The sequence below is a fragment of the Anolis sagrei genome, chromosome 13, assembly GCF_037176765.1.
Source record: "Anolis sagrei isolate rAnoSag1 chromosome 13, rAnoSag1.mat, whole genome shotgun sequence".
Lineage (NCBI taxonomy): Eukaryota > Metazoa > Chordata > Lepidosauria > Squamata > Dactyloidae > Anolis > Anolis sagrei.
Window position 1 is genome coordinate 2,192,404 of NC_090033.1, and position 18,323 is coordinate 2,210,726.

The 18,323-nt window shown below is 44.4% G+C and overlaps 2 protein-coding genes across 2 annotated transcripts in view; both read right to left on the bottom strand.

Moving 5' to 3' along the window:
* The window catches only part of SSU72 (SSU72 homolog, RNA polymerase II CTD phosphatase), a 62,105-nt gene extending 52,037 nt beyond the window's left edge, over window positions 1-10,068 (bottom strand). Inside the window, exon 1 of the mRNA XM_067472968.1 lies at window positions 9,866-10,068. Within this exon, the coding sequence (XP_067329069.1) occupies window positions 9,866-9,945 (80 nt within the window). The 5' untranslated portion in view covers window positions 9,946-10,068. The remainder of the gene's footprint in view (window positions 1-9,865) is intronic.
* Window positions 10,069-13,042: 2,974 nt separating this feature from the next.
* Window positions 13,043-18,323, bottom strand: part of VWA1 (von Willebrand factor A domain containing 1) — a 36,263-nt gene continuing 30,982 nt past the window's right edge. The window contains exon 6 of the mRNA XM_067472967.1: window positions 13,043-16,333. Within this exon, the coding sequence (XP_067329068.1) occupies window positions 16,287-16,333 (47 nt within the window). The 3' untranslated portion in view covers window positions 13,043-16,286. The remainder of the gene's footprint in view (window positions 16,334-18,323) is intronic.

The following is an 18,323-nucleotide window of genomic DNA, read 5'->3' on the forward strand; positions in this document are numbered from 1 at the left end:
GAAGCATGGAAGCAAAGAGAGAAGGAAGGAAGGAAAGAAGTAGAGAAGGAAGAAAGGAGAGAAAGAGGGAGGGGAAAAAAGGGAGAAGGAAGGAAAGTTAGAGAAGGAAGGAAGGAGAGAAGAAAAGAAAAAAGGGAAAGAAGGAAGGAAAGAGGGAGTGAAAGAAGGGGAGAAGATGTAGAGAAAGAGGGAAGGAAGGAAAGAGAGAAGATAGAAAAGGGAGTCAGCAGAAGAGAAAGAAAAAGGGGGAAGGAAGGAAAGAGATAGAGAAGGATGGAAGAAGAGAAGGAAAGACAGGAAAGACAGGAAAGACAGGAAGGAAGGAAGGAAGGAAGGAAGGAAGGAAGGAAAGAAGGGAAGAGGATGTAGAGAAAGAGGGAAGGAAGGAAAGAGAGAAGATAGAAAAGGGAGTCAGCGGAAGAGAAAGAAAAAGGGAGAAGGAAGGAAAGAGATAGAGAAGGATGGAAGAAGAGAAGGAAAGACAGGAAGGAAGGAAGGAAGGAAGGAAGGAAGGGAAGAGGATGTGACGGAAGGAGGGAAAGAAGGAGAGAAAGAGGGAAGGTTGGCCACAGCAACGCGTGGCGGGTACAGCTAGTATAATGATAATAAAGAAAGTAAAATAATACATGAAATAAAAATAATACTAATACCAAAGTAAAATAATAAATAACCTTGACTCTAGTATGAGCTGAGGGGAGCTTTTTCAGCCCAAAAATGGCGGCTGAAAAACGAGGCTTATACTCGAGTATATACAAATGAACATTACATTTTTATCTACATAGATGTGCTAGAGTGTTAACATTTGCCTGGAATCTTATTTCCCCAAGCTATTTCCCATTATGCAATTAGAGCACGATGAACCCACTTTAATTGGCATGCCTCAGTCCTGCGGATTCTCAGCCAGAGCTCGACACCCTCACAACTACAAATCACAGGGTCCAAAGGTTGTAGTCATGACAGTTCAAAATACGACAATTGTGTGGACTGAAAGGTCACCTAATTAATAGCTCCTAAAACATGTTTATAGCTATTACAGTCAGCCTTGTGAATTCTTGGACTCTGCGTTCATGGATTCAACCATCCATGACTTAAAAAATCACATGCTTATTCTACAGTTCCAGTGGCCAATTTTATAAATAACTAGCCGTCCCCTGCCAGGTGTTGCAGTGGCCCAGTGGTGATCTGGAAAATAACGTAATGAGAAAGTGTTGGTTTCTAATATATATTATTTCTTTATGCTTGTGGGTAAACAGTATTTCTTGTTGTTTCTTTGTTAGTGTTGATGTGGAGGTTGTCTGGTTTGTCTACTCTGGAATCATATCTATCTATATTTATGGCTGGATGGCTCTTTGTCAGGAGGGCTCTGATTACATTTTTTGCCATGGTGAAGGGACTGCATGGCCTTGAGTATTTACTGTTGGTCATGGGGATTCTGTGTGGGAAGTTTGCCCCCAATTCTGTCGTTGGTGGGGTTCAGAACGCTCTTTGATTGTAGGTGAACTATAAATCCCAGTAACTACAACTCCCAAATGTCAATATTCTATTTTCCCCAAACTCTACCAGTGTTCACATTGGGGCATATGGAATATTCGTGCCAAGTTTGGTCCAAATCCATCATTGTTTGTGTCCATGGTGCTCTCTGGATATAGGTGAACTACAACTCCCAAACTCAAGGTCAATGCTCACCAAACCCTTCTGGTGTTTCTGTTGGTCATGGGAGTCCTGTATGGCCCGTTTGGTTCAATTCTATCATGCTATTTGATTGTAGGTGAACTATAAATCCCAGCAACTACACTCCCAAATGACAAAATCAAAAAATTTTGAGTGAAGGACATTCATTGGGTTGTTAGGTGTATGCTGTTCAAATTTGGTGTCAATTCGTCCAGTGGTTTTTGAGTTATGTTAATCCCACAAACGAACATTACATTTTTATTTATATAGATGTACTTAACGGCGCTCCATGCAGTCATGCCGGCCACATGACCTTGGAGGTGTCTACGGACAACGCTGGCTCTTTGGCTTAGAAATGGAGATGAGCACCACACCCCAGAGTCAGACATGACTGGACTTAATGTCAGGGGACTACCTTTACCTTTTTACTTAATTTATATAGCAGGAATAGACAAACTTCAGCCCTCCAGATGTTTTGGATTTCAATTCCCACAATTCCTAACAGCCTACTGGCTCTTAGGAATTATGGGAGTAGAAGTCTAAAACACTTGGAGGGCCAAAGTTTGCCTATTCCTGTTATCTATATAAATAAAAATGTAATGTTCGTTTGTGGGATTAACATAACTCAAAAACCACTGGATGAATTGACACCAAATTTGGACACAAGACACCTCACAGACTAACGAGTGACCATCACTCATAAAAACACTGAAAAACACAGCAGAAGAGACTTAAAAAGCCAAATAATAATAATAATAATAATAATAATACAACTACATGTGCAAAATCACATATAAATACGCAAACACACATATATACACATATGCACAAATATACACACACACAAAATACCTATACACAGACTGGGCCACAGCAATGTGTAGCAGGGGACGGCTAATAATAATAATAATAATAATAATAATAATAAAAACTTTATTTGTACCCCACTACCATCTCCCCAAGGGACTCAGTGTGGCTTACATGAGGCCAAGCCCACAGCACATCAATAAACAAAAATGATAACAAATAATCAATACAAAGCAGTTAAAATAAAACTCAAAAACAAAAAAACCCACAATAAGCAATAAACAATAACAATAAGAATAACACACAGCATTTAAAAACCTATGGCCGGGCCAAATGTAATAATTAAAATTTTAAATGCTAGGCATGAGCAAGGTAGGGTAAACTAGGATAGGGTTTTCAAAGAAAGATGATGGCATGCAGACAATCCTAAATTAATATTAAAGTGCATTGGAGGACATATTGCTAAAAGTTTTCCTTATTCTGGGAAGGCACACTGGAACAACCATGTTTTCAGGCTCCTCCTAAAGACTGCCAGAGTTGGGGCATGAATGATGTCTTTAGGGAGTGAATTCCAGAGTCAAGGGGCCACCACCGAGGAGGCACTCGCCCTCGTCCCCACCAATCGCGCCTGCGAAGGAGGTGGGAGCGTGAGCAGGGCCTCTCCAGATGCCAGAAGTAGTGAGTAAGACAAAAATAACAAGAGGCTGCTTTACTTGTGTCACCATGAGTCACACAAACCAGGAAGTTCTGGGTTTGCAGAGTGATGTAAACCGCTAAGTATTCAAGATTTTACATAGGTGCAACTTGACAACAGGGAAAGAACCCCTTGACTCTATGGAAAGACTAGTAAAGGACTTCCTTAATTCTCCAAGGCATCAACAGTGCTTTATCTGTGATTATATAATTATGTCAAAGGCAGTGCCAGGATGACTTAAGTCACCGTACAGTACTGTGAATCCATTAATCCAATTTGTAGAAAAGGGAGTTAGGGGAAATTAGAGATTATTTTCATCTGTATTCTGAGCAACGTTCTCAGTAACGGTCGATAAACAAGCAAACATGTCATGGAGTGAGGACACCTCTTACAGCAGCCTTCCTCAATGGGAGGGTGGGGGGGGGCATTGCCCGTAGACACCTCCAAAGATCATCAAAAACATATATTTCTGATGGTCTTAGGGGAAAGATCTTTTGGCCTGTCCTTTTCTTCCTCTTTGGAAACAGAAGGTGAAACCTCCCACCAAAAGCCAAGGGGAGGGCTGTTTCTGAGACTTCAAGCAGAGAGGGGAGAGCAGGGGTGCTTGGCGCATGGCAGCGAGGTGAACATGCATGGGCGGGTATGTGAGGATGGAGGAAGGCTCACGCCAGCGAGTCCCTTCATGGCACGGGGGTTCAGTGTGGGAAGTTTGGCCCAATTCTGTCGTTGGTGGAGTTCTTAATGCTCTTTGACTGTAGGTGAACTATACATCCCAGCAACTATAATTCCCAAATGTCACGGTGTATTTTCCCCAAAGCTCACCAGTGTTCACATTTGGGCATATTGAGTATTTGTGCCAAGTTTGGTCCAGATCTATCATTGTTTTAAGTCCACAGTGCTCTCTGGATGTGGGTCATTTTGGTGAACTATACATTCCAGTATTTACATTTGGGTATATGGAGTATCTGTGCCAAGTTTGGTCCAGATCTACCATTGTTTTAAGTGCACAGTGCTCTCTGGATGTGGGTGAACGACAACTCCAAAACTCAAGGTCAATGCCCACCAAACTCTTCCAGCATTTTCTGTTGGTCATGGGGGTTCTGCATGCCCATTCCATCGTTGGTGGAGTTCTTAATGCTTTTTGATTGTAGGTCAACTATAAATCCCAGCAAACCAATTACCTCCAATCCCATCAGTATTAAAATTTGGGTGTATTGGGTATTGGATCCAAATTTGGTCCAGTGAATGAAAATACATCCTGCATATCAGATATTATATTACAACTAGCTGTCCCCTGCCATGCATTGCTGTGGCCCAGTCTGTATATATGTATTTGTGTGTGTATATTTGTGTATCTGTGTATATATGTGTTTATATGTGTATATGTATATTGTGTATATGTGTGTGCTCGTCTATATGTATATTTGTGTGTGCATGGATATATGTGTGTGTATATGCAGATGTATATGTGTGTATATTTGTGTGTGCTTGAGTGTATATACAAGTATGTGTATGTATGTGTGCATGTGTTTATGTTTATGAGTGTATGTGTGTGTGTGTAAATATAGATGGTGCATTTTGGGGTTTTAAGTTTGTTCTGCTGGGGTGTGTGTGTATTTTTAGGGGTGATGAACACTTGTTGGACTGTTAGATGTATTGTGTCAAACTTTCGTGTCAATTTGTCCAGTGGCTCCTGAGTTATGTTAATCCCACAAACGAACATTACATTTTTATTTATATAGATGAATAACAGTAGCAAAATTACAGTTATGAAACAGCAGCTAAAATAATTTTATGGTCAGGGGTTCCACAACATGATGAACTATATTAAGAGGGTGAGGAATTAGGAAGGTTGAGAAACATTGTCTTAGAGCAAGGAAATGACCATTTGGTTGATAGGACTAATATAGCCTCCAACTCAAACTCTGCCTTTATTCTCCATACAAAATAAACAGCAAGAGGGAAGAACCCCACTATTATCACTCAACTGGGATAGTTGGGAGATTATCCCAGGCCTCTCAAATCGAGGGAGACAAAACCCTAGTGACACCTCCAATCTCAGATAGCCGCAGGATTTCTCCTTCCCCATGTTCCACAACTGAGCACGGGAAAGATGGAAGAGTAATGTCCCATAATCCCCAATGATACAAATAGTGAGAGCAAGGGCATTCTCCACAAAGAAAGAGGCAAGGAAATGCCAGGACTCTCAGCACAAAGAAGCAAAACCGGTATCTGGAGGAGGCAATGGATGATAGAAGGGGAGGGAACCTCCCAACCAACTGAATTCCTCACCATGATCTTAAAAATACACATGCAGGGAAATTTTATTTTCAGCCTAATGTAGGTGTAGCTGCAAGAAATTCCAGTCCAAGACTCTGGGAGGGAAAGCAAGGGATGGAAACGAAGGCTACATGAAACAAAGGAGGACTGTCATGGCAATCATATTTATTTATTTACAACATATATATGCTGCCCTTAACACCCCGAAGGGGACTCAGAGCGGTTTACAAGATACACACACACAATATATTAAATTATTAGCATTGTACAAAATCAGTATTATACTAGCCGTTCCCTGCCACGCATTGCTGTGGCCCAGTCTGGTGATCTTGAAAATAAAGTAATGACAAAGTGTTGGTTTCTAATACGTGTCATTTATTTGTGTTTGTGGGTAAACTGTATTTGATTACGTTTTCTTGCTCTGGTGAAGGGAGTTGGACTGGATGGCCTTAAGTATTTTCTATTGGTCGTAGGGGTTCTGTGGGAAGTTTGGGAAGTTTTCTCCAATTCTATCGTTTGTGGGGTTCAGAATGCTCTGTGATTGTAGGTGAACTATAAATCCCAGTAACTACAACTCCCAAATGTCAAGGTCTATTTCCCCCAAGTTCCACCTAGTGTTCCTAGTTGGGCATATGGAGTATTCGTGCGAGGTTTATCCAGATCCATCATTGTTTGAGTCCACAGTGCTCTCTGGGTGGAGGTGAACTACAACTCCCAAACTCAAGTCAATGCCCTCCAAACCTTTCTCATGTTTTCTGTTGGTCATGGGAGTCCTGTATGCCACATTTGGTTCAATTTCATCATTGGTTGAGTTCAGAATAGTATTTGATTGCAGGTGAACTATAAATCGCAGCAACTATCCAACTATCAGAGCCAGCTGATCACCTTTCCCCCGGTGAGCCCCCGGTGGCGCAAATTTGCCGTGCACATACCTCAACCCACAAGGTATGCACAACACTCATCAAAATTCCAAACAACATTTCAACAAACCAGGGTTGAGGTATGTGCACGGCAAATTTGGTGAGTTTTCGTCGGGGTTTTTTCGCGTTTTGCTGTTCCGTTGAACACCCTTTCCATTTTTATATATATAGATATAAGAAGATAAGATAAGAAGATAAAAGACAAATAAATAAATATTATTATTATTGTCAAGAACCTCCTTGAAAGACTTTGCCCAGAATGGGAGGCAGGCTGATCTGACTCAAGCTTTACCTTGCCTTTTCTATTTATTCATCTACTAACTGTCTTGGGCCTACTTGGGCCTTCACTCTAGGTGTTTTGGACTCCAACTCCCAGCATTCCTCACAGCCTTATAGACTTATAGAAAGATAGATTAGACAGATAGATAGATAGAATAGGCTTAGGCCTACTTGGGCCTTCCCTACAGTTGTGTTTTGGACTCCTACTCCCAGCATTCCTCACAGCCTTATAGAAAGATAGAATAGGCTTAGGCCTACTTGGGCCTTCCCTCCAGGTGTTTTGGACTCCAACTCCAAGCATTCCTCACAGCCTTATAGACTTATAGAAAGATAGATAGAATAGGCTTAGGCCTACTTGGGCCTTCCCTCCAGTTGTGTTTCGGAGTCCAACTCCCAGCATTCCTCACAGCCTTATAGAAAGATAGATTAGATAGATAGAATAGGCTTGGGCCTCCCCTCCAGTTGTGCTTTGGACTCCAACTCCCAGCATTCCTCACAGCCTTATAGACTTATAGAAAGATAGATAGAACAGGCTTAGGCCTACTTGGGCCTCCTCTCCAAGTGTTTTGGACTTCAACTCCCAGCATTCCTCACAGCCTTAGACTTATAGAAAGATAGATTAGATAGATAGAATAGGCTTAGGCCTACTTGGGCCTCCCCCTCCAAGTGTTTTGGACTTCAACTCCCAGCATTCCTCACAGCCTTAGACTTATAGAAAGATAGATTAGATAGATAGAATAGGCTTAGGCCTACTTGGGCCTCCCCTCCAAGTGTTTTGGACTTCAACTCCCAGCATTCCTCACAGCCTTATAGAAAGATAGATAGAATAGGCTTAGGCCTACTTGGGCCTCCCCTCCAAGTGTTTTGGACTTCAACTCCCAGCATTCCTCACAGCCTTATAGAAAGATAGATAGAATAGGCTTAGGCCTCCCCTCCAAGTGTTTTGGACTTCAACTCCCAGCATTCCTCACAGCCTTATAGACTTATAGAAAGATAGGCTTAGGCCTACTTGGGCCTTCCCTCCAGGTGTTTTGGACTTCAACTCCCAGCATTCCTCACAGCCTTATAGAATTATAGAAAGATAGATTAGATAGAATAGGCTTAGGCCTACTTGGGCCTCCCCTCCAAGTGTTTTGGACTTCAACTCCCAGCATTCCTCACAGCCTTATAGAAAGATAGATTAGATAGATAGAATAGGCTTGGGCCTACTTGGGCCTCCCCTCCAGTTGTGCTTTGGACTCCAACTCCCAGCATTCCTCACAGCCTTATAGACTTATAGAAAGATAGATAGAACAGGCTTAGGCCTACTTGGGCCTCCTCTCCAAGTGTTTTGGACTTCAACTCCCAGCATTCCTCACAGCCTTAGACTTATAGAAAGATAGATTAGATAGATAGAATAGGCTTAGGCCTACTTGGGCCTCCCCCTCCAAGTGTTTTGGACTTCAACTCCCAGCATTCCTCACAGCCTTAGACTTATAGAAAGATAGATTAGATAGATAGAATAGGCTTAGGCCTACTTGGGCCTCCCCTCCAAGTGTTTTGGACTTCAACTCCCAGCATTCCTCACAGCCTTATAGAAAGATAGATAGAATAGGCTTAGGCCTACTTGGGCCTCCCCTCCAAGTGTTTTGGACTTCAACTCCCAGCATTCCTCACAGCCTTATAGAAAGATAGATAGAATAGGCTTAGGCCTCCCCTCCAAGTGTTTTGGACTTCAACTCCCAGCATTCCTCACAGCCTTATAGACTTATAGAAAGATAGGCTTAGGCCTACTTGGGCCTTCCCTCCAGGTGTTTTGGACTTCAACTCCCAGCATTCCTCACAGCCTTATAGAATTATAGAAAGATAGATTAGATAGAATAGGCTTAGGCCTACTTGGGCCTCCCCTCCAAGTGTTTTGGACTTCAACTCCCAGCATTCCTCACAGCCTTATAGACTTATAGAAAGATAGATAGAATAGGCTAAGGCCAACTTGGGCCTTCCCTCCAGTTGTGTTTTGGACTTCAACTCCCAGCATTCCTCACAGCCTTATAGACTTATAGAAAGATAGATTAGATAGATAGATTAGGCTTAGGCCTACTTGGGCCTTCCCTCCAGTTGTGTTTTGGACTCCAACTCCCAGCATTCCTCACAGACTTATAGAAAGATAGATTAGATAGATAGATAGAACAGGCTTAGGCCTACTTGGGCCTTCCCTCCAGGTGTTTTGGACTTCAACTCCCAGCATTCCTCACAGCCTTATAGACTTATAGAAAGATAGATAGAATAGGCTTAGGCCTACTTGGGCCTTCCCTCCAGTTGTGTTTTGGACTCCAACTCCCAGCATTCCTCACAGCCTTATAGACTTATAGAAAGATAGATAGAATAGGCTTAGGCCTACTTGGGCCTTCCCTCCAGTTGTGTTTTGGACTCCAACTCCCAGCATTCCTCACAGCCTTATAGACTTCTAGAAAGATAGATTAGATGGATAGATAGATAGGCTTAGGCCTACTTGGGCCTTCCCTCCAGTTGTGTTTTGGACTTCAACTCCCAGCATTCCTCACAGCCTTATAGACTTATAGAAAGATAGATAGAATAGGCTTAGGCCTACTTGGGCCTTCCCTCCAGTTGTGTTTTGGACTCCAACTCCCAGCATGCCTCACAGCCTTATAGAAAGATAGATTAGATAGATAGAATAGGCTTAGGCCTACTTGGGCCTTCCCTCGAGGTGTTTTGGACTTCAACTCCCAGCATTCCTCACAGCCTTATAGACTTATAGAAAGATAGATTAGATAGATAGAATAGGCTTAGGCCTACTTGGGCCTTCCCTCCAGTTGTGTTTTGGACTCCAACTCCCAGCATGCCTCACAGCCTTATAGAAAGATAGATTAGATAGATAGAATAGGCTTAGGCCTACTTGGGCCTTCCCTCCAGTTGTGTTTTGGACTCCAACTCCCAGCATGCCTCACAGCCTTATAGACTTATAGAAAGATAGATAGAATAGGCTTAGGCCTACTTGGGCCTTCCCTCCAGTTGTGTTTTGGACTCCAACTCCCAGCATGCCTCACAGCCTCAGTCCCCTTCCTTCCTTAAGCGACTGAGGGGGAAAAGGAAGGGGCCTGAGGCTGTGAGGAATGCTGGGAGTCCAAAACACAACTGGAGGGAAGGCCCAAGTAGGCCTCTGAAAAGAGAGAGAGGCCTAGTCCGGGCGAGGCCTAGCGGGGCCTAAATTTACCTGAGGATGTTGTGGGCCTCCATGCTGCGGTTCTGGTTGCTGGAGCAAACCACGGCCACCCGGAGCGGCGAGGAGGGCATGGCGGCCGGGCAAGGGCCCCACGGCAGGGCTGCTCCTTCCTCCTCTTCCTCCTCCTCCTTCTTCTCCCGAAGAACTCCTTCTCCCGTCGCGCTCACAAAATGGCCGCCGCCGGGACCGGAAGAGGCGGGGACTTCGGGCGCGACGTGTCCCGCTCTAGGCCCCGCCTAACTGGGCGTGCGGGCCATAGAGAAGCGGGAAGTGACGTCAGGGCGGCGCCTCTCTCTTTCTTACCCCCTTCTGGCCTCCAGGTGGCGCTCTCCTCGTGCCATGTAAATACAAGGCGTTCATGATCTATGTTGTATCTCCCTTTGAATGGCCTTGCAGCTTCAAAGCCTGGCTGCTTCCTGCCTGGGAGAATCCTTCCTTGGGAGGTGTCAGCTGGCCCTGATTGCTTAATGTCTGTTTCTTTATGTAAATACCTACATCATGTTGAATGTTGCCATTGGCCACCTTGAATGGCCTTGCAGCTTCAAAGCCTGGCTGCTTCCTGCCCGGGAGAATCCTTTCTTGGGAGGTGTTAGCTGGCCCTGATATCTCAATATCTGTTTCTTTATGTAAATACCTACATCATGTTGAATGTTGCCATTGGCCACCTTGAATGGCCTTGCAGCTTCAAAGCCTGGCTGCTTCCTGCCGGGGAGACTCCTTCCTTGGAAGGTGTTAGCTGGCCCTGACTGCTTCATGCCTGTTTCTTTATGCAGATAACTCCATAATATTGAATATTGCCATTGATCAGCATTGAATGGCCTTGCAGCTTCAAAGCCTGGCTGCTTCCTGCCCAGGATAATCCTTTCTTGGGTGGTGTTACCTGACCCTGATTGCTTAATGTCTGTTTCTTTATGTAGATACCTACATCATGTTGAATGTTGCCATTGGTCCCTTTGAGTGGCCTTTCAGCTGCAAAGCCTGGCTGCTTCCTGCCTGGGAGAATCCTTTCTTGGGAGGTGTTAGCTGGCCCTGACTGCTTAATGCCTGTTTCTTTAAGTAGATACCTACATGAAAACAAATGGGTTGCTGTGAGTTTTCCAGGCTTTACGACCTGGAAAGCATTCTCTCCTGATATTTCGCCCACATATATAGCAGGCATCCCTTTCAGCTTCAAAGCCTGGCTGCTTCCTGCCTGGGAGAATCCTTCCTTGGGAGGTGTTAGCTGGCCCTGACTGCTCAATGCCTGTTTCTTTATGTAGATACCTACATCATGTTGAATGTTGCCCCTGGCCACCTTAATCAGCATTGAATGGCCTTGCAGCTTCGAAGCCTGGCTGCTTCCTGCCTGGGAGAATCCTTCCTTGGGAGGTGTTAGCTGGCCCTGACTGCTTAATGTCTGTTTCTTCATGGAGATGCCTTCATAATGTTGAATGTTGCCATTGATCAGCATTGAATGTCCTTGCAGCTTCAAAGCCTGGCTGCTTCCTGCCTGGGAGAATCCTTTCTTGGGAGCTGTTAGCTGGCCCTGACTGCTTAATGCCTGTTTCTTTATGTAGATACCTACATCATGTTGAATGTTGCCATTGGCAACCTTGAATGGCCTTTCAGCTTCAAAGGCTGGCTGCTTCCTGCCTGGGAGGATCCTTTCTTGGGAGGTGTTAGCTGGCCCTGATATCTTAATATCTGTTTCTTTTAAGTAGAGATACCTACATGAAAACAAATGGGTTGCTGTGAGTTTTCCAGGCTGTATGGTCATGTTTGAGAAGCATTCTCTCCTGACGTTTTACCCACATCTATAGCAGGCATCCCTTGCAGCTTCAAAGCCTGGCTGCTTCTTGCCTGGGAGAATCCTTTCTTGGGAGGTGTTAGCTGGCCCTGATTCCTTAATGCCTGTTTCTTTATGTAGATACCTACATCATGTTGAATGTTGCCATTGGCCACCTTGAAAGGCCTTTCAGCTTCAAAGGCTGGCTGCTTCCTGCCTGGGAGAATCCTTTCTTGGGAGGTGTTAGCTGGCCCTGATTGCTTAATGCCTGTTTCTTTATGTAGATACTTACATCATGTTGAATGTTGCCCCTGGCCACCTTAATCAGCATTGAATGGCCTTGCAGCTTCAAAGCCTGGCTGCTTCCTGCCTGGGAGAATCCTTTCTTGGGAGGTGTTAGCTGGCCCTGATTGCTTAATGCCTGATTCTTTATGTAGATAACTCCATAATATTGAATGTTGCCCTTGGCCACCTTGATCCGCATTGAATGGCCTTGCAGCTTCAAAGCCTGGCTGCTTCCTGCCTGGGAGAATCCTTTCTTGGGAGGTGTTAGCTGGCCCTGATTGCTTAATGCCTGTTTCTTTATGCAGATACCTACATCATGTTGGATGTTGCCATTGATCAGCATTGAATGGCCTTGCAGCTTCGAAGCCTGGCTGCTTCCTGCCTGGGAGAATCCTTTCTTGGGAGGTGTTAGCTGGCCCTGATTGCTTAATGCCTGTTTCTTTATGCAGATACCTACATCATGTTGGATGTTGCCATTGATCAGCATTGAATGGCCTTGCAGCTTCGAAGCCTGGCTGCTTCCTGCCTGGGAGAATCCTTTCTTGGGAGGTGTTAGCTGACCCTGACTGCTTAATGTCTGATTCTTTATGTAGATACTTACATCATGTTGAATGCTGCCCTTGGCCACCTTGATTATTTATTTATGAGCCATAACCAGGTCTTCTTGTCAACATTTCCTTCAATCTTCTCAAGGAACTGCCCATGCAAGGCTTTGTTGTGCCAGCTGCCAGCTCTGGTTGGAAGGCCATGAATCACAGACGTCACAACCTCTGAGGATGTCTGCCATAGATGCAGGTGAAACGTCAGGAGAGAATGCTTCTGGAACATGGCCAGACAGCCTGGAAAAGTCATAGCAACTCAGTGATTCTGGCCATTAAAGCTTTCGACAACATGAACTCCTTGAAAATGGGTTAAAAATTCCTTCCTAGAGAAAATATGAGACCTGAGAGAGATGACTACTAGAGTATAAAGTATAAGCTTTCCACACTTGTTAGGATTGTTTCTCTAAGCCATTGCTATTCAGTTGTGCCTCTATGTTTGCAGTTTTGATCAAAAACAGGGTGATGACTCCTGGAGAATTGGAAGAGAAGTCAACACTCACAACTGGGGAACTCTGGTAACATCTTCACCACGGTTTGTTTATTATTATTTTTAACCAAGGGGGGAAAATACTGCGTCACAAAAAAGTATTAGTGGGAAGTTGCCCTGCTGTGTGTTCCCGGGTGAAGCAAACCCTGCTTCACAATAAGGAATCCCACCTCGTTTATGTTACATCTGCAATCCATGTAAACATTGGAATGAACCCCAGCACGCTAGTTGCGTGAGATAATGTGATGCGTCCTGCCCAATCAGACCAGAAAGCTATGGCAGAAACCATTCTGCCTGACACAGTTCCCTGGGCCAATACGAGGGTTGAATGAAAAGTAATGCCTCCAACTTCATTACTTGGGTTTGGATGGGAAAATTGTAATAAATCAAACGCAGAAATAATCCTCAGAATGTGCTCTTTAACTACCACTATTCACTTTTCCACATAATCACCAGACAATTGTATACATTTCTGCCAACGATGAACAAGTTTTCTGAAGCTGCCACGGAAGAACTTGACACTCTGTTTCCGCAACTAGCGTCTCACAGTTTTCTCAACCTGGGTACCCATTGTGCACAGATCTTCCGATAGCCAAGCAAAGCAATAATGTGACCCACAGAAATAATCCTTAGAATGTGCTCTTTAACTACCACTATTCACTTTCCCACATAATCACCACACAATTGGATACATTTATGCCAACAATGAACAAGTTTTCTGAAGCCGCCACGGAAGAAGTCGACATTCTGTTTCCGCAACCATTCTCTCACCGTTCTCTCATCCTGGGTACCCATTGTGCACAGATATTCCGATAGCCAAGCAAAGCAATAATGTGACCCATACATTCTTGTGAAAAGTAATGCCTCCACCTTCATTACTTGGGTTTGGATGGGAATATTGTAATAAATCAAACGCAGAAATAATCGATAGAATGTCCTCTTTAACGACCACTATTCACTTTCCCATATAATCACCAGACAATTGGATACATTCATGCCAACGATGAACAAGTTTTCTGAAGCTGTCACGGAAGAAGTCGACACTCTGTTTCCGCAACCAGCGTCTCACCGTACTCTCATCCTGGGTACCCATCGTGCACAGATCTCTCAATGTCTTTATCAGAAGCATAATGATGTCCCCACAGATCTTTGTCATTATTGGGAACAGATGGAAGTCAGTTGGTGCTAAATCTGGACTGTACGGAGAATGTCGTACGGTGGTGAGATCCAGTCTCTGGAGTTTCAAGTCTGTGCGCTTTCATTTCAGGCGTCGGCATCCTGGGTATCCATCGTGCACAGATCTTCCGATAGCCAAGCAAAGCAATAATGAGACCCACACATTCTTGTGAAAAGTAATGCCTCCACCATTGTTACTTGGGTTTGGATGGGAATATTTTAATATATCATACACAGAAATAATCCTTAGAATGTGCTCTTTAAATACCACTATTCACTTTCCCACAAAATCATCAGACAATCGGATACATTTCCGCCAATGATGAACAGGTTTTCTGAAGCCGTCCCGGAAGAAGTCGACACTCTGTTTCTGCAACCAGCACTTCACAGTTCTCTCCATCCTGGATACCCATCGTGCACAGATCTTCCGATAGACAAGAAAAGCAATAATGTGACCCACACTTTTTTGTGAAATGCCGATTATGCTTGAAATTTCTCTCAGAGTGATACGATGACGTCCTGAATCAATCTCTCAACCTTTTGCTTGTGAAACTCAGTGGTTGCTGTCACAGGTCCAACTCTTTGTTTGTCATGCAAGTCAGATGTTCCCACCTCAACATCTTTAAACTTTCTCACACAACAGTATTCACATCAACACAATCCCCATCAACAGCTTGCATTCTCTGATGAATCTCCTTTGGGCCTTCCCTCCAGTTGTCTACCTTCTACTGTCAAGAATGCAATGACTGCACGTTGCTTAAGTCGCATTGGCCGTCTGCGCAGGGTTCCATGCTTCGCACTTTAACAACACAAACGCTGAATGCTAAGGCTTCCCGCCAAAATGGAACTGTAGAGGAGAGTCTACTGAACAAGCCAGTACCTGCCACATACCAGTACAGCCATCTGTTGAGGAGTTACGAAGGTGGAGGCATTACTTTTCACTTTAACAACACAAGCGCTCAATGCTAAGACTTCCCGCCAAAATGGAACTGTAGAGGAGAGTCTACTGAACAAGCCAGTACCTGCCACATACCAGTACAGCCATCTGTTGAGGGGTTACTAAGGGGGAGGCATTACTTTTTTTGCTAAGGCTTCCTGCCAAAATGGAACTGTAGAGTAGAGTCTACTGAACTAGCCAGTACCTGCCACATACTAGGACTGCTGTCTGTTGAGGAGTTGCTAAGGGGGCGGAATTACTTTTCACTTTAACAACACAACCATTCAATGGTAAGGCTTCCCACCAAAATGGAACTGTAGAGGAGAGTCTACTGAACAAACCAATACCTGCCACATGCCAGTACTGCCATCTGTTGAGGAGTTACGAAGGTGGAGGCATTACTTTTTCTGCTAAGGCTTCCTGCCAAAATGGAGCCGTAGAGGAGAGTCTACTGAACAAGCCAGTATCTGCCGCATACTAGGACTGCCGTCTGTTGAGGAGTTACGCAGGGGGAAGCATTACTTTTTCTGCTAAGGCTTCCTGCCAAAATGGAACTGTAGAGGAGAGTCTACTGAACAAGCCAGTACCTGCCACATACCAGTACTGCCGATCTGTTGAGGAGTTACGAAGGTGGAGGCATTACTTTTCACTTTAACAACACAACCATTCAATGCTAAGACTTCCTGCCAAAATGGAACTGTAGAGGAGAGTCTACTGAACAAGCCTTTTCATTCAACCCTCGTACACAACGCCTTCCGAATGGATACATTTAGTGCCAACAAATATTGAAATTAAGGGTGTATATCTATATATATATTTGGATCTAGGTGTGGGGTCAGATAAGGGAGACCTGTACGTAACCTTCTTTCTCACTCGACGACAATACCTACAGACAAATAAATACAAAATACAGTAAGGACGAAGGGATTTGGATCCTCAGTCTTGGAATACAAGAACGGGCACGGGAAGCAATAGCCAACGGCTCGGCTTGGCCGTGTCCAGACGGAGTCTTCTCCTTGGGAGTCCGTAGACCAAGTGGCTATGAGGGAGCCAGGGGTCTCGCAGGTTTGGGACCACGGCTCGCTTGCGGAAGCACCCCGCCATGCGCGCTCGTCTCCAGTCCTTCTCGCTCTGCTCCATAGAGGCTCTGCTCAAGTCCATCAGTGCTTACGCTCCCTCCGGTGCCGATAGCCTCTGGGGATAGAAGCTGAGCAGAACAAAAACAGAAGAGGTTGTGTAAGGCTCTTGACGTCGAGCATGCTCCCTCCCCCCCCCACAAGCGATGGTGACTTATAGTTCTGCAAAGGACAAAGGTACCAGACTGCATAATAGGGGTTAAGTCTTGGTCAATTTGCCAAGGCCTTAACAACAATGAGGACCCCATGAAACTTCGGGAATAGCTAGACCTTGGGGTCTCTGCCTCTCTCGGGAGCTGTAGTTCTCCAAGGACGGGGAGCAAAGCTTGTTTCCAGAGACACCAGGTCCATTTGGGCCACTCAAGAACTCCAGCCAGGACCTTTGTGTGTTTTAGCCATCCCCTATGGACACTCTTTCCCCCCACATGGACAAACCTTATGAAATCTTGCCCTTTATGATATATGAAATGTGTTTCCTGATTTCTTTGTGTGGCAGAAGCCTTTCCCCTTTTCTTCTGACCTTTGTTTCCCCTATATAACTCAGCTATCTCCACCAAGAAACAACCACCCCAGTCTACACATGTTGATAGATCAGGCTGGCTTGAGATTTCCCCTTTGTCTCGCCAGCCACATGGCATTTCCTTTGTTCACTCCTTTCCCAGATTCCTTTGTGCTCCCTCATCCCGCCTCCATCTCTCCTGATTGGCTGTCGCCACCAGGTGGCAGAGGTCTCTCCATTGGTTCCTACAGACCACTGGAGCTTCCTGACTGGTCCAGAGGCACCGGGGGCGGGGTGGGGAGTTTGAACTCTGCAACTTTGAATTTGCTATAAATATGCCTCTGATCAATATATTGGTATGCTTGTGGGTGAGCTATCCCCGCATTTGCATCCGACTCAGCTGAATCGCTCATTAAACCTCGATGCCTCTTCTTCGCCTTGGTAAGAGTCTAATTTCAATTATTAATATTAATAAAATTGCTGGAATCAGGATTCTCAGAGGGCTCGCCAAGGTCATAGATCCTCTATGGTGTGGTCCTAGGGATCTCTTTTACTGGGGAGACCCTCCTAAAGTCCGTATTGACTTCAATATGCAGGATGTATTTTCATTCACTGGACCAAATTTGGCACAAATATACCCAACATGGCCACATTTGAATACTGGTGGGATTGGGGTGATTGATTTTACCATTTGGAAGTTGTAGTTGCTGGGATGTATAGTTCACCTACAATCAAAGAGCATTCCGAACTCCACCAACAATGGAATTGAACCAAACTTGGCACACAGGACTCCCATGACCAACAGAAAATACTGGAAGAGTTTAGTAAGCATTGATCTTGAGTTTGGGAGTTGTAGTTCACCTACATCCAGAGAGCACATGATGGATCGGGACCAAACTTGGTACGAATACTCAATATGCTCAAATACGGAACACTGGTGGAGTTTGGGGAAAATAGAGTTGACATTTGGGAGTTGTAGTTGCTGGGATTTATAGTTCACCTACACTCAAAGAAAATTCTGATCCCTGCCAAATTTCCCACACAGAGCCCCCATGACCAACATAAAATACTGTGTTTTTTGATGGACTTTGGCCCTGCCGTGTTCGTTTCTGTATCATGGGTTTTATAGACTCAAATTGACACAAACAGGCACATGCACATGAAATCACACATTGGGGTTGAAAAGGTCTTTGAGTGAAATTAGCAAATGCTAAGCAAGGGGCTTTGAATGAAATTAGCAACAAAGGAGAAATATACCCTTTCTCTGTAGAAAAAAGAGCAACATGGAAGAAAATGTTTTAAAAACAATAGATGATATGTAGAAGTCATTCAAAGTTCAAGCTTACATAGGAAGTTGGGTTGTGGTTAAACGCAAAGGTTGTGGTTAAGCGCAAAGTCTGCAGGTGCAAGAAGGTACTTTCCATCAAGAGGTTGATGGGGCAGGAAGAATAAAGGTCAAAGTATTTTCCACGACAAAAATATTCTTGTTTACTTGAGGGCATATATGTAGAAGTCATTCAAAGTTCAAGCTTACATAGGAAGTTGGGTTGTGGTTAAACGCA